We start from the raw sequence: 14,539 nt of genomic DNA on the forward strand, positions 1-14,539 counted from the left end.
GAGATATAGGTCCAGTGCTGGCAGGTGGAACGAGATTGGGATATCTGGTCAGCGTGGACGAATTGGACTGAAGAGCCTGTTTCTGTGCTGTACATCTCTATGATTCTATGACTAATGCCAAGTACATGTTCTTCAGGACACAATTTTCCTAACATAGATGGGGATAGCTTATTTTTTCTAATTTATTTGAAAAAGAAACCTTCAACCAAAAATGTTTGAGAAACACTAAACAATATAAAGTGGAAGCAATAGACACAGCAGTCAGGAATGAAAAAGGGAATGTGTCTGACAAGGACAGAAATGCACAAGAAAAACGTGATACCGGAAATGGAGGCTTGCTTTACAAATAACCAAAGGAACATTTAATAAAAGAACCTGAATTTCTAAGTGTGAAGAAATAAATTAAAGAACTGGAGCTATGTAGCCTACACTAATATGTATTTTGTCTGTTCCTCGATTCAAGGAAAATGTTTACTCAGGGAGTCGTAATCTGGTTTTCATGTAACTGGCTAATTCTTGACCATCAGATCTTTGAGCCCACGAAGCAGAATGTCCCATGATGGAGTGAGATCTAGACTGTAGCATTTGCTTCTTTCTCTTTCTTTTTCTGTCACCACTTTGCTTTATCAGATAGGCGTTTGGACTCAAAGTCGAGAGTATGGTGCTCGAAATGCACAGGTGGCCAGGCATCATCCGAGGAACAGGAGAATTGACATTTCAGGCATAAGCCCTTCATCATTTCCAGCACCACACTCTTGACTCTGATCTCCAGCATCTGCAGTCCTGACTTTCTCCTGTTTGCTTTGAGATCCCTTTGCTCCTCTGAGCTTCCTAGTGTTTTGCCAATCATTAGTACTTTTGTGTCTTATTACTTCTTTTAAACTGCATCACCTCACACTTTTCAGTGATAAATTCTATCTGACACTGATCTGTTCAGTTGACTATTCCATCAATATCCTCCAGTAAACTGAGATCACTTTTCTTATTGTAAACCACCCAGACAATCTTTATGTCATCACAAACTTACTTATCACTCCAATACATTTTCTTCTACATTGTTTATATGTACCATGAACAATAACTCTCCCAAAATTGATATTCTTGTCTTTTTTTACAACTTTTTTACAAGCTGGAGCAGTGCACTGTCACTCTAATCCACTACTCCACATAACATAAAAATACTCTTTCCAATTACCAGGATGACCAAATAAAATATCCTATCCAGATTTGGAGATGCTGGTGTCGGACTGGGGTGTACAAAGTTAAAAATCTCACAACACCAGGTTATAGTCCAACATCAAATGAAGGAGCGAGGCTCCGAAAGCTAGTGTGCTTGCAATTAAACCTGTTGGACTATAAGCTGGTGTTTTGTGATTTTTAACTATCCAATTAAGTTTTAAGTAAAACGATCTACCAACCAGACTTTTTAAAAATAAATGCAATTATTTCATTATCAAAACAAAAAATGTTAAATTAATATGCAATTTCTGTTTAACATACACAGTCAATAATATGGAAGTACAAATACTTATCCCTCTATCCACAATATACACACTTTAGGAAAGGAGAGAAAATATTTTGTTGTTTGCATAGATTTATTTAACTTTACTTCTTCTTGTCATTTGCAACTGTTCTGTTAATTACATTTTTATTTGTTCTTTTCCTTGCCAGTGCTTTTAGCAGATTTGGAAAGGGCTACTAGTGACTTGTTCAGTGAACATAGATTTTGCAGAACATCAATAATTTCCAACTTTTTTCCATGAATCAAAACAGTGTAACTAAAGAAGATTAGACAGTTTATCTGCAAACACATTTTTAATCACAGAGTAATCAATCTTTTAATTAATTTAAACTATATGTATGGAATGAGCTGCCAGAGGAAGTGGTGGCGGCTAGTACAATTGCCACACTTAAGAGGCATTTGGACGGGTGTATGAATAGGAAGGGTTTGGAGAGATATGGGCCCGGTGCTGGCAGATGGGACTAGATTGAGTTGGGATGTCTGGTCAGCATGGACTGAAGGTCTGTTTCCGTGCTGTACATTTCTACAGCTCCATGACTCTGACTATGTGTTTCTCGTCCAGCTTGTGTTCGTCTTCCTCAGTGTTGATTCCACAAAACAGGGACAGACTTGTAGACCTGGCTTATCTCGAGTATACAAATCTGCAGCACGTCTACAGAAATAGTTTCGAGTATTTACAACTGTCATGGATGTGAGGCAAGGTTCGAAGTACTCTCAAACAATAGTTTTCAATCCCATTTCTAATATCAACTTTATATGAACTGAAACAGCTTTTATCACCATGGAGCTGGTTTTTGTAATGTTTTGAGACCAAACATTATAAAGCCTTTTCTTGTGACCATGTGTCTTGTACAGTCAGCTGCCTTCTCATTGCTGGAGCTGAAGACGACGGGTTCTTCAGAATCCTGTATTGACCTCGGCAGTTATCCCTGCTGGTGATATATGCGTTAGCTTGAAACTGTTTCATGGATGTCTATGACTGGGAACAGCTGGTTAAGTATCCCAGCCACTCGGCAAACGTGGACAATATGGCTTTTGGAATTTAAAATGAGTACTAGAACAACGGATCTCACTACATGTCAGTAATAGTTGGGAAAGACTGCTTCTGTCTGATGAGCCTTTCCTTTGGAAGTAAAATATTTTGCGTAACTGGATATCATGAACAATTAATTTATTTTGGATCAAAAGCTCAAAGGAGTCAAGTATTCGCAATGACCTATTATGTAGCACATTGGGGAAAGCAAAAACTTTTGTTAGTAATTTAAAAAATTGCATAGGATCAAAATCATAAGAATATTTGCAGCACAGGAGGCAGCAATTTGGTCCATTGTGTTTGCACTAGCTCTTCAAATTAGCAACTCTCCTAATGCCATTCCTTGCGTTGTCCCTGTAACCTTACGCTTTGTTCACTTTCAGATAATGTAATTTGAGTTTTTGATCAAAAGTCTTTTGTCTGCAGAACCACCTATGGTTAACAAAAGTGGTCAAGGAGAATACGTGGCTCAATGGTTATCATTGCTGCCTCACAGCACCAGGGACCCGGGTTCGATTCCAGCCTCTGGCGCCTGTCAGTGGAGCTTGCACGTTCTCCCCGTGTCTGCGTGGGTTTCCTCCAGATGCTCTGGTTTCCTCCCACAGTCCAAAGATGTGCAGGCCAGGTGAATTGGTCATGCTAAATTGCCCATAGTGTTCGATGTATTAGGCAGAGGGAAATGGGTGGGTTACTCTCCGGAGGGTCGGTGTGGACTTGGTGGGCCGAAGGGCCTGTTGCCACACTGTCGGGAATCTAATTTTTTTAATAACAAAATAACTGTGTTTGAGGATTTATATGTAGTGTTGAAAAGCCTCCAGGTGTCAGTCTTGGTTCCCTGTAAGGTAGCATTCTCAACTCTAAGTTGGCAAATTGTGTTCAAAACCCCACACCATATATCTTGGGCATACAATTTCAACCAGCATTGAAGGGGTGCTGTTCAGATGGTCAGACAGCTTGTTTGTAATGCAGAGTAAAGGCAACAGCAAGGTTCAATTCCTGCACTGGCCGGGATTACTATGAATGATCCTCAATCTCTCCATTTGCTTTGAGTGTGGTGACCCTCAGGTTAAACCACTGCCAGTCGTCCCCCTGTAATAAAAGGGCAATCCTGTGGTCTGGTAAGGCTACAGTGACTTCACGCAGGAGAAAGTGAGGTCTGCAGATGCTGGAGATCAGAGCTGAAAATGTGTTGCTGGAAAAGCGCAGCAGGTCAGGCAGCATCCAGGGAACAGGAGAAATTCCTGAAGAAGGGCTTATGCCCGAAACGTCGATTCTCCTGCTCCCTGGATGCTGCCTGACCTGCTGCGCTTTTCCAGCAACACATTTTCAGCTACAGTGACTTCACCTTTTGTTTTATTGAGGGGATGCAGCTCCGTCTCTGGGTGAGACATGAAATCAAAGCTCCCACCCAGGAGCATTGTGCTGAAGTGAAGAGGACTCTGTAAAACCCACCCAATACCAGGCTATCAGGAGATGACCCACTGTGACTCTGCGCGACTTTACTGTTCGCAAACCGCGTGCTAATATCAATACACACCGTTTCCGCGGTGACATTCCGCAAACCCGAACATTTACTTGGAGCAGCAAGGAGCTGCCATTGACAGCGCCTCTGTGTTGTTGTTGTTGCCGCCGCCGGAAGCGGAAGTGAGGCCGGTCACCAAGATGGCGGCGCTGGGCATCGACGTGGAGGACGAGAGTATCCTGGCGTCGATTTTCCGGGATTGTTTCCCGGAGAACTGGAGGGAGAACGCGGATTTCACGGTGTACCTGTCCGAGCTGAGCTCGTACGGAGTGGAGAAGCTGACCCGGGAGCCCGAGAGGCTGGCGGAGGACAGGGCCCAGATCCTGCAGCAGACCCAGCAGCTGGCCTTCTCCAACTACAAAACATTCATCAAAACGGCCGAGTGCACCAAGGAGATCTACCGAGACTTCGGCCTGGTCGAGAAGCACGTCTCCGCCCTCCTGGACAAGCTGCCCGGACTCAGCGAGAAATGCAGGCAGTTCATCCGAGAGACGGAGGAGACCGGCGCCAGCAGGAGGATGAACAGCCTGACCCTGAACCGCCACACCGAGATCCTGGAGATCCTGGAGATCCCTCAGCTCATGGACACCTGTGTCAGGAACGGCTACTACGAGGAGGCTCTCGAGCTGACCGCTTACGTGAAGAGGCTGGAGAAGAAACACTCTTCCATACCCGTCATACAGGTATCAAAACCAGGAAGGGCTGCAGAAACTCAATACAAGAACAGAAATGGCTGGAGAAACTCAGCAGGTCAAGCAGCTTCCGTGGAGAGAAAACAAGCGTTAACGTTTTGCGTCCAGTAAGCTGCCCTCAGAACTGGAATACAGAGGAACCTCCATTATCTGAATGAAATGGACAGGCACTGTTTCGTTTGGATAATTGATTATTCGGTTAATTGATTCAATGCTTTTCCTCTGGGGCTCAGAGTTTTCTGTTAATTCTGCTCCCCATTCAGGAGATGAGGCAGCAGCACACTGCGTACGAGTCCCCAACCCTGTCCAACCCCAACCCCTGCGTGCCTCTCCCCCCACTCCCAGGGGCAGCTGAATTGGACACCAACAACAAGGCAGCTGCTGCTGCTGCCTTATGGGGGGGTGAGTCTCCAAATAGCACGCGCACACAGCGCCCCACACACAACAGTTAATCGAGTTTCCTCTGTAATTCAGAATAGAAATTGCTGGAGAAACTCAGCTAGTCAGGCAGCACATCCGTGAAGAGAAGTCAGAGTTAATGTTTCAACCTTGATATGACTCCTCTTCAGAACTTCAGAACTAATTCTGAACTGGACTTCTGAAAGAGAGTTTTATTTCTCTCTCCACAGTTGCTGTCAGACCTGTTGAGTTTCTCCAGAACTTTCTGATTTCATTTCCAATTTGCAGTGCCCACGGTATGTTGACTGATACACATGTCACTACCCTTTGTGAATGTCTGTCTTCAGTATTAGCTATGAGTGAGAATTGGTTTTAAAGTGTTCTGAATGTTGCATAATTCTTCACAATATGACATAAGGTCTTTTTCCCAGAGTAGGGGAGTTCAAAACTAGAGGACATAGGTTTAAAGTGAGAGGGGAACGATTTGAAAGAGACATAAGGGGTAACTTTTTCATGTGGAGGGTGGTGTGTTTATGGAATGACCTGTCAGAGGAAGTGATGTGGGCTTGTATAATTACAGCATTTAAAAGGCACCTGGATGGGTACATGAATAGGAAGGGTTTGGAGAGGTGTGGGCCAAATGCTGGCAAATGAGACTACAGGTAGTTCTTCTATAATTCGATGGTTGTGTTCTTGTGCATCTCGACATTATTAGAAAAATTGTGCTTTGTCAACACTTTAAGCACTGTTTCTAATGTACTTGCATTACAGCCAACACACGTTTTAAACGTTCACGCTTTAAAAAGTGTCAACAATTTGTCAATCACATTGCAATGAATTCACGTTAAAGAAACGCGAGCTATAGCAGAATAACCTGTAGAATAATTTAGGAAATCTGGTCAGTATGGATGAAATTGACTGAAGGGTCTCTTTCTGTGTTGTATAACTATCACTGTCTAAGTAGACACACAAAAGCAAATATTCTACTGCAGATATTGGAAATCTGAAGCAAAAGTGGAAAATGCCAGGAAGTTATTTAAAAATTAATAAATAAGGCGTGGGCTAGCATTTCTTGCCAGTTGGCCTTGAGAAGATTGTGGTCAGCTTGAACTGCTGCAGTCCATTTATGTAGTTATATACACAGAGATGTTAAGGAGGAACTTCTAGGATTTTGAAACAACAGCGACATAGTTGGAAAGCACTATCTAAGGAACCTTGATGAATTTCTACAGTGCATTTTGTAAGTGGCTAACACTACTGCTATTGTGTGCAGTAATGGAGGGAGTGAATGTTTTCAGGATGTGTTGCCATTGTATTTATGTAATTAGCTCAGTTTTAGTCAATGGTAAACCCCACACACACCCTCCCCCAAATGTTAGCAACATAGGATTCAGTGATGGTAATGGCATTGAATGTCAAGAACAATGGTTTGATTGTCTGTTTGGAGTGCTTGTGTGGCAAATGTTACAAATATGAATTGCTAATTGCCACTTGTCAGCCCAAGCCTGGATATCGTCCAGGTCTTGCTTTGTATGGGCACAGATTGTGTCAATATCTGACAAGTTGTAAATAGTGCTGAACATTATGCATTTGGTCGGCACGGTGGCACAGTGGTTAGCACTGCTGCCTCACAGCGCCAGAGACCCGGGTTCAATTCCCGCTTCAGGCAACTGTCTGTGTGGAGTTTGCATATTCTCCCCGTGTCTGCTTGGGTTTCCTTCGGGTGCTCTGGTTTCCTCCCACAGTCCAAAAATGTGCAGGTTAGGTGAATTGGCCATGCTAAGTTGCCCGTAGTGTTAGGTGAAGGGGTCAATGTAGGGGAATGGGTTTGGGTGGGTTGTTCTTCGGAGGGTCGGTGTAGACTTGTTGGGCCGAAGGGCCTGTATCCACACTGTAAGTAATCTAATCTAATCTAATCTAATCTAATCTAATCTAATCTAATCAGCAAACATCTCCGCTTTGGAGATATCTCCGCTATAGAAGATAGGAAAAGGAGTAGGCTGTTTGCCCCTTGACCGTGCTTTGATATTCAATATGTTCATGGCTGATGGGCCAATGCAATACTCTGTTCCTATACCCTTTCGGCCTAAGAACTATATTTATCTCCTTGAAAACATTCAATTTTTGAGCCTCAACCACTTGCTGTAGTAAAGAATTACATAGGCTCACCACTGTCTAGATGAAGAAATTTCTCCTCCTCTCTGACCTAAGTTGCCAGCCCTGTATCCTCAGACCATTACCGCCTGATTCTGGATTCCCCCGTCATTCAGACCATCTTTCCTGTGTTTATCCTTTCTAGTTATGCTAGAATTTTATAGGTTTCTATGAGATTCCCCCTCATCTTCTAAACTCCAGTGAATATAGTTGTAACCGATCCCGGGTCTTTCCGTTTGTTGGTCCTGCCATCCCAGAAATTGGTCTGGTAAACTTTCATTGCATTCCTTCCACAGCCAGAACATCCTTCCTCACTTGAGGTCAAAATTCCGTACAAGACTCCAGGTGTGGTCTCACTGAGGCCAATGTATAATTGCAGCAAGACATCCCTACTCCTGTACTCAAGACATCTTATGAAATCCAACATAACAATCTACCTTCTTTACTGCCTGCTGCACCTGCATGCTTACTTTCAGCAACTAGTTTACAAGGTCTTTCAGGTCTCTTTGCACCTCTCACTTTTTCCAATCTGTCACCATTCAAATAATCTGTCTTTCTGGTTTTGCAATCACATTTATCCACATCTTATTATATCTACCATGCATTTGCACACTCTCACTCAACTGAAGCATCTCTGCATCCTCCTCACAGTTCATCGTCCCACCCAGCTTTGTGTCGTCATAGGGAGAGGCTGAACAGGCTGGGGCTGTTTTCCCTGGAGTGTCAGAGGCTGAGGGGTGACCTTATAGAGGTTTACAAAATTATGAGGGGCATGGTAAGGGTAAATAGGCAAAGACTTTTCCCTGGGTCGTGCAGTCCAGAACTAGAGGGCATAGGTTTAGGGTGAGAGGGGAAAGATATAAAAGAGACCTAAGGGGCAACATTTTCACACAGAGGGTGGTACGGGTATGGAATGAACTGCCAGAGGAACTGGTGGAGGCTGGTACAATTGCAACATTTAAGAGGCATTTGGATGAGTATATGAATGGGAAGGGTTTGGAGGGATATGGGCTGGGTGCTGGCAGGTGGGACTAGATTGGGTTGGTGTTCGGCATTGACGGGTTGGACTTGAAGGGTCTGTTTCCATGCTGTACATCTCTATGACTCTATATTACATTTAGTTCCCTCATCTAAATTGTTAAAAAAGATTTTTAATAGCTGGGGTCAAAGCACTGATTCCTGTGGCATCCCACTGACTGCCACTCAGACAATGGTCCATTTATTCCTACATTGTTTCCTGTCTGTCAGCTTGTCTGGTTCTCTACCCATGCCAGTATACTGCCTTCAATCCCATGCATTTCAGTTTTAGCTACTAACCTCTTATGTGTAGCCTTATGAAGGGAGGAAGGTCAATGATGAAGTAGCTGCAATGCAGGGTAGTGCCTAGGCTACTACCCTGAGGAATTCCTGCAGAGATGTCCTGGAGCTGGGATAGATAGATGACCAGAAACATCATCTTTTGTGCTCGGTCTAACTCCAACCAGCAGAGTTTTCCCTTAATTTACATTGACTATAATTTTGTTACGGTTCTTTGATGCCATCCTTGGTCAAATGTGGCCTTGATGTGAATATTAATGACAAGGCCATTGTTTGTTGCTCACCCCGAATTTTCCTTATTGTAATAATAGAAATAACTGAGTTGTAGCTGTAATTTTAAGCTTGTTTTAATGCAACAAAAACGCTATCTAAAACTTACTCTTTATTCCACTAATTTTATATGTTTTGGTTTATCTTCTCATCTTTGCTTATGGGAAATATACATTTAGTTCTTTTTAATCTAAATCTCTGAAACATTTTAATGTATTGGCTATTATTTTTCTCATGCAGGGAATAGTGAATGAAGTGCGTTCTTCTGCTCAGTTGATGTTAAACCAGCTTATCCAACAGCTACGAACCAATATCCAACTTCCAGCGTGTCTACGGGTCATAGGCTATTTGAGAAGAATGGATGTATTCACTGAAGCTGAATTAAGAATAAAGTTTCTTCAAGCTCGAGATGCCTGGTTGAAATCTATGCTTGCCTCCATAATGGACAGTGATCCTTACTTTCACGTAACTAAAACAATTGAGGCTTGCCGAGTCCATCTGTTTGATATTATCACTCAATATCGTGCTATTTTCTCTGATGAAGATCCTTTATTGCTTTCCAGTAATCACACTGTGAATGAAAGTGCTATTTTCCATGGCTGGGTGGTGCAAAAGGTTTCTGAATTTTTGCAGACTCTGGAATTGGATCTTCAGAAGGGTGTAGGTGGCCGCTTGGATTCATTGCTGGGCCAATGTATGTATTTTGGGCTTTCCTTTAGTCGTGTGGGAGTAGATTTTCGAGGTCAGCTTGCTCCTATGTTTCAAAAGGTTGCTATGAATACTTTTGAGAAAGCAATTCAGGATGCTGTGGAGAAGTTTCAGGAAGACATGAATCTGTACACATTAACCTCTGCCCCTCCAATATTAGGCAGCACGATCCCTGTGTCTCTACCAACTAATCAGCCAGGCACCCTACAACCTCCAATGGTACTTCTGGACTTTCCTCCGCTGGCATGTTTTCTAAATAACAATTTGGCAGCTTTTAATGATCTTCGCCTCTGTTGTCCCATAGCACTTGCACAGGAGGTTACCACGTGCTTGGAAGATGCACTTGTGAAGGTATTTTAACTATTGTTACCACACCATAATTAAAGTATTTTAAAAACTTTAACGAAGCAACTTTAGGAATACACACAGCTGTGTTTTCTTACAGTTTAAATTCATTAAAGTACTAAATTCTCATTTCCTTTACAGTAATATTTGTTCCGCTACAACCTTCCAACACTTAACTATTTTCCTGGGCATATTTCATAAAAGGGGGAAAAAAAGGATGAGGCCAAATTTGTACAATTTCTGCAAAAATATAACAATAATCACATAGTTTGAATTTTAGAGAGTACTGTATTCCCATATTTAAATTAGTGTTTGTTTATATAGCAATGCTGATGATACATGGTATTCTAAGGATGGAAATAGCATTTCCAACTTAATATTATTGCCACAAGGGCATAGTTTGAAGTTTTTGAATCCACTATGTGCTGTTCTTGCTTTTCAAAGGCATTGCTTCTAAAATTTGTTACATCCTAAAAAGCCTCATAAAGAGAGTGGAAATGGGCAAGTATATGTCAGTTGACTTGACAGCTATTGAGTAAGACTGGAGCTTATTGTTATGACAGTCTTAACAATGCACTTAGGTCATAATATGACCTGGCAGAGTCATATGGTTTCACAAAAAGAAAATTGTTGACAAATGTATTTTTAAGGATGTAACTAGCAGCAAAAAGGGGAACCAGTACCTGTAGTATACTTGGATTTCCAAGAGAAATTCGATAAGGTGCCACCCAAAAAATTATGAAAGATGATGACTAATGGAGTTGAGAGAAATACACTAATTTGCATGAAGGATCAATTCAAAGAAAGCTGAAACTAGGGAGTTTGGAATTTGAAGTAAAATTTCAAAATTTGATAATTCTAAACTTGAAATATAGTTGATGTTGAGAATGATACCAATCGACTGTACAGAATATCAGAATGAGCCGTGAAGTTGCAGATGGATTTTAGTACGTAGAAATGAGAGTTGATGCAATTTTGGCAAAAGCAATATAGCCTGGAAGAGTAGTCCTAAAAGAGTGTTGGGACAGAGAGTCCTAGGGCTTAATTTGAATAGATGTTTTGAGGGTGGTGGGAGAGCAGTCAGTAAAGAGATTTTGGACTTCAGAAATTGAAGCAATGAGAGCAAAGGCTGGAAGTTACTCTGAGCCTGTTTAAAACCATGGTTAGTCCAAAGCTGGTGTATTGCATCCACATCCAGTCACTGTGCTTCAAGAAGGCTGTGAGGATCTTTGAGAGAGGTCAGAGGACATTTTCCAAAATGATTCTAGTGAGGAAGTATTTTAGCCAAAAGGTTATGTTAGACATAGAATTTTCTTTCCTTGGAGCGAAAGAGATTGAAGGAGAGGTGTGCAAGATTTTGACAGCTTTAGATAAGGCAGACATTGAAAGATGTTCCCATTAGCTGAAGGTGTAAAGGCTAAGGGACATTCCTTTAATCTTTTGGACAAAATATGCAGGTGGATCTCAAGGAGAACATTTTATTTCAAGTGTTGCAATCTTGGTCAAGGCTAGTGACATTTTCCCTTTGAAAAATGAAATCTAAAATCTGACATTTATTGAAAAAAATGAAACCACAAGATTTCACTTTAGAAAACAGAAGAATATTTACTATACGTAACTCAAACAAAACCAAGACAAAATCCTGTCTTTGGTACCCCTGTATACTCCCAAACTCAGAATTGCTAAAGTTACAAAATGAATCAACAGGCAGAATACAGTTGATTGGTGTCCTTCCAATCAGGTTCAGTCTCGGAAGTTTTTGTTTCCAATTGTAGTTTATTTTTGTTGCCTGAGAAACTGAGTCAGTTCCTTTTCTGTATATGGTTTCTTTTTCAATTTTCTTTTTCAGTTGGGAGTTCATTTCAAGATAAGTTACAAACTTTGACCACAGATTTCATCACAGTTGGGAGTGAGCTACGAGTTGCTCCCTATGAAAATGGTGGAGGCTGAGCCAATGACTGATTTAGATTTATGGGTAGTAATGGGAATAAATTTACCACTCGTAAGGAAATGGAACTAACTGCAGTGCTCTACAGAGCTCGCAAGAAATTGATAGACTGAAAGACCTCCTTCTGTCCCATAATAATTCTATGATCATTGGGGTTTTGTTGTTCAGTAGTTCTACTTGATAAATGAAGAATGATAATAGTGGCAACTCTGTCTTTCTTTATAGAAATGTTAAATGTTGAGCAAATTTTCAGAAAATGTATGATTTTCTAATTCAGATTTTCTTTGTAGGTTACAAAGTTAATTCTCATTTTTCATCGAGCAGAGGAAACTGCCTTCAGTGTGAAAGAACGGGAGCTGTTTCTCCAGTTCTGCATTACATTTACTGAAGATTTAGTGCCTTACCTGAATCGATGCTTGCAGGTTCTTTTTCCACCTGCACAAGTAGCGCAGATTCTAGGTATGTACTCAGCTACCAGTTACTTAGAAAATAATACATTATTTTCTATTGGATGTTGAATAAACTTGATTGAACCACAGCTATATCTTTTGACTTAAAAATGTATGGCTTTTTTATGTTTCACAGGCATTCCTCCTACTCAGCTTCATAAATATGGTTCCATTGGGTGCATTAACACAAGTGTTATTCTAGAAATGCTTGATTTTCTGCTACCAAGAAAGGAAATTATAATTCCACCAAATAATTCCATCCAACTCTTGCCAGTGGAACATACCATAGACAGCTCTGGATTAGATATACTAAGTGAACAGTATCCACCAGCATCACCTTCATGTGTGCCAAATGTAACAATGGAGGAAATGAAACCATATCCCCTGTATGTGGATAGCCAGGCAACAGAAGATGACTCACTTCAAGCTGAACTGTAACATGTTTATAATTTAGCAAAGGCAGTTGTGTGTACATGGGATTCACATTATTTCCAAAAGTGGACTGAATTGCATAAATGCTTGATTTTCCCTATTAATATTGAAAATGTAAATTATTTGGATTTAGTTGAATCTAAAATGTGGAACATATTGTAATTGAAAAAGACTTGACATAGTCAGCCAAGGTGAGATAAATGTTACTGTTTGTTAGCACAGTTTGTTTATTTAAACTTGTTAATATTTCATGTTTTATTAACTGTTAATATAGTTTTCCCAAATATCTAATGTTTTGAAACGTCAAGAATTTTTAGTAGCTAGTATGAAAGAGAATTGAGGAAAGAACAAATGGTTGTTTCTTAACAATGATAGTTTTCAATACTGACACATTCTTGTTCTGTTTTATTTTGTTAAATTGTTGGCAAATCCATGTTAATATTTAATGCTGAGGCAACTACTTAAGGACTGAATTAGCGGCAAATACGTTTTGTTACAATACCCGATTATTCCAAGTTTTACTTCAGGAATTAGAAAATCACTTTGCAATAAATTGACCTGACTTTATTTAATATCTTCTAAATATGGGATCATCATAAATCCTGCCTGTTTAAGGGACTTGAATGGTGTTGAATCTTTTCATGGTAACATTTGAAAGGTAATATGTTTAAAGACTTTAATCACACTACTTACTTGGAAAGCTACTCTGAAATAGTTCTGTAAACCTAAAAGAGTTGTGGTGTTTGTGAAATCGAGGTGTGCTGGTTTTGTAAATAACCATTGTGAAACTTGCTAAATTGTATTAATCATTGTATACATTCTTTGTGAACTGTAAATAACAAATCTAAGGTGGAAAGTGTTGTAAAATTATTCCTGGGCTTCTAAGATTTTTCTCATAAGGTGCCAATGGGTAAGATTAAATAATGTTTTAGGTTCTGTCCTCATGAATATGGACATTTTGTCTGATTATGATTTATCTTTGTATAAATATTGTACAAAATGTGGTTATTTTGCTTCCTATTATATCAATTAAAGATTAGTTGACTTATGAGCAGCATAAAGTACATACTTTTTAAAGGCATGTGGATTGGGAAAACCAGGTTAATATACAAATAGCTAATGTTATTAATACTTGTTAATTGTTACTTGTCAAAAATCACTTCAAAGGTTAAATATTTTTGTACCATGTTAAAGGCTCAATAAATTTTGAACACCCAGTTGCACATAATATTGCAACAGAGTTATCACCCACGTCTCTGAGCCAGATGGTTCAGGTTTTGGCCCTGGTTCAAGACTAAGGAAACCCTAATGGCTGGGAAAGTTGCATTCAGAATATGAACCACAGGTGGAGTATAAATTTATACATCCTTCCAATATTTGCCAGAGATTCCTGGTTAAACATGTGATGAACAAAAAATTGGAATTTACTACCACAGCTCCAGGACTTTTAGACTTAGAGGTTTAGCTACACAATTCTTTGAAGTTTGTATCACACACAGGGTGGTTAAGAAGGTGTTTAGCATGCTTGCCTTCATTGCTCAGGTATCTTTTCCCTGGGTGGGAATTTCAACACTGGGGGACATTAAGGTGAAAGGAGAGATTTTAAAAAAGACTTAGAGCAATTTTTTTTGAGTGGTTCAGGTGTGGAATGATCTTCCAGAGAAAATTGTGGATACAGGTACAGTTACAATATTTAAAAAACACTTATTCATGTACTTTTCTAAGAAATGTTTGGAGGGATATGGGCC

The 14,539-nt window shown here is 40.3% G+C and overlaps 1 protein-coding gene and 1 long non-coding RNA gene across 3 annotated transcripts; one reads left to right on the forward strand and one right to left on the reverse strand.

The window, feature by feature from the left end:
- Window positions 1–2,365: 2,365 nt before the first annotated feature.
- On the reverse strand, window positions 2,366–4,190 carry LOC148147306 (uncharacterized). Of its 2 annotated transcripts, none has more exons than XR_015759937.1 (2): window positions 4,093–4,190; window positions 2,366–2,451 (listed from the first exon to the last, which is right to left on the reverse strand). It is a non-coding gene; the product is annotated as an uncharacterized LOC148147306 (long non-coding RNA). The 2 variants fall into 2 exon arrangements; XR_015759938.1 differs by having other exon boundaries at window positions 2,366–3,308; window positions 4,093–4,135.
- Window positions 3,954–14,008, forward strand: cog8 (component of oligomeric golgi complex 8). Its single transcript, XM_043706731.2, has 4 exons — window positions 3,954–4,760; window positions 9,150–9,968; window positions 12,201–12,369; window positions 12,496–14,008. The coding sequence occupies exons 1-4, from the start codon at window positions 4,218–4,220 to the stop codon at window positions 12,795–12,797; spliced, it is 1,833 nt and encodes a 610-aa protein (XP_043562666.2). The 5' UTR covers window positions 3,954–4,217; the 3' UTR covers window positions 12,798–14,008.
- The last annotated feature ends 531 nt before the right edge of the window (window positions 14,009–14,539 follow it).

The sequence above is a fragment of the Chiloscyllium plagiosum genome, unplaced genomic scaffold (genome assembly GCF_037043375.1).
Source record: "Chiloscyllium plagiosum isolate Xiang-an unplaced genomic scaffold, Cpla_swu_hap1 HiC_scaffold_17, whole genome shotgun sequence".
NCBI lineage: Eukaryota > Metazoa > Chordata > Chondrichthyes > Orectolobiformes > Hemiscylliidae > Chiloscyllium > Chiloscyllium plagiosum.

Coding starts and splice junctions, on each gene's coding strand:
- cog8 (XM_043706731.2), top strand. CDS start 4,218: ATGGCGGCGCTGGGCATCGACGTGGAGGACGAGAGTATCCTGGCGTCG. Junction 4,761..9,149: donor CTTCCATACCCGTCATACAG/GTATCAAAACCA, acceptor TTTCTCATGCAG/GGAATAGTGAATGAAGTGCG. Junction 9,969..12,200: donor TGGAAGATGCACTTGTGAAG/GTATTTTAACTA, acceptor TTTTCTTTGTAG/GTTACAAAGTTAATTCTCAT.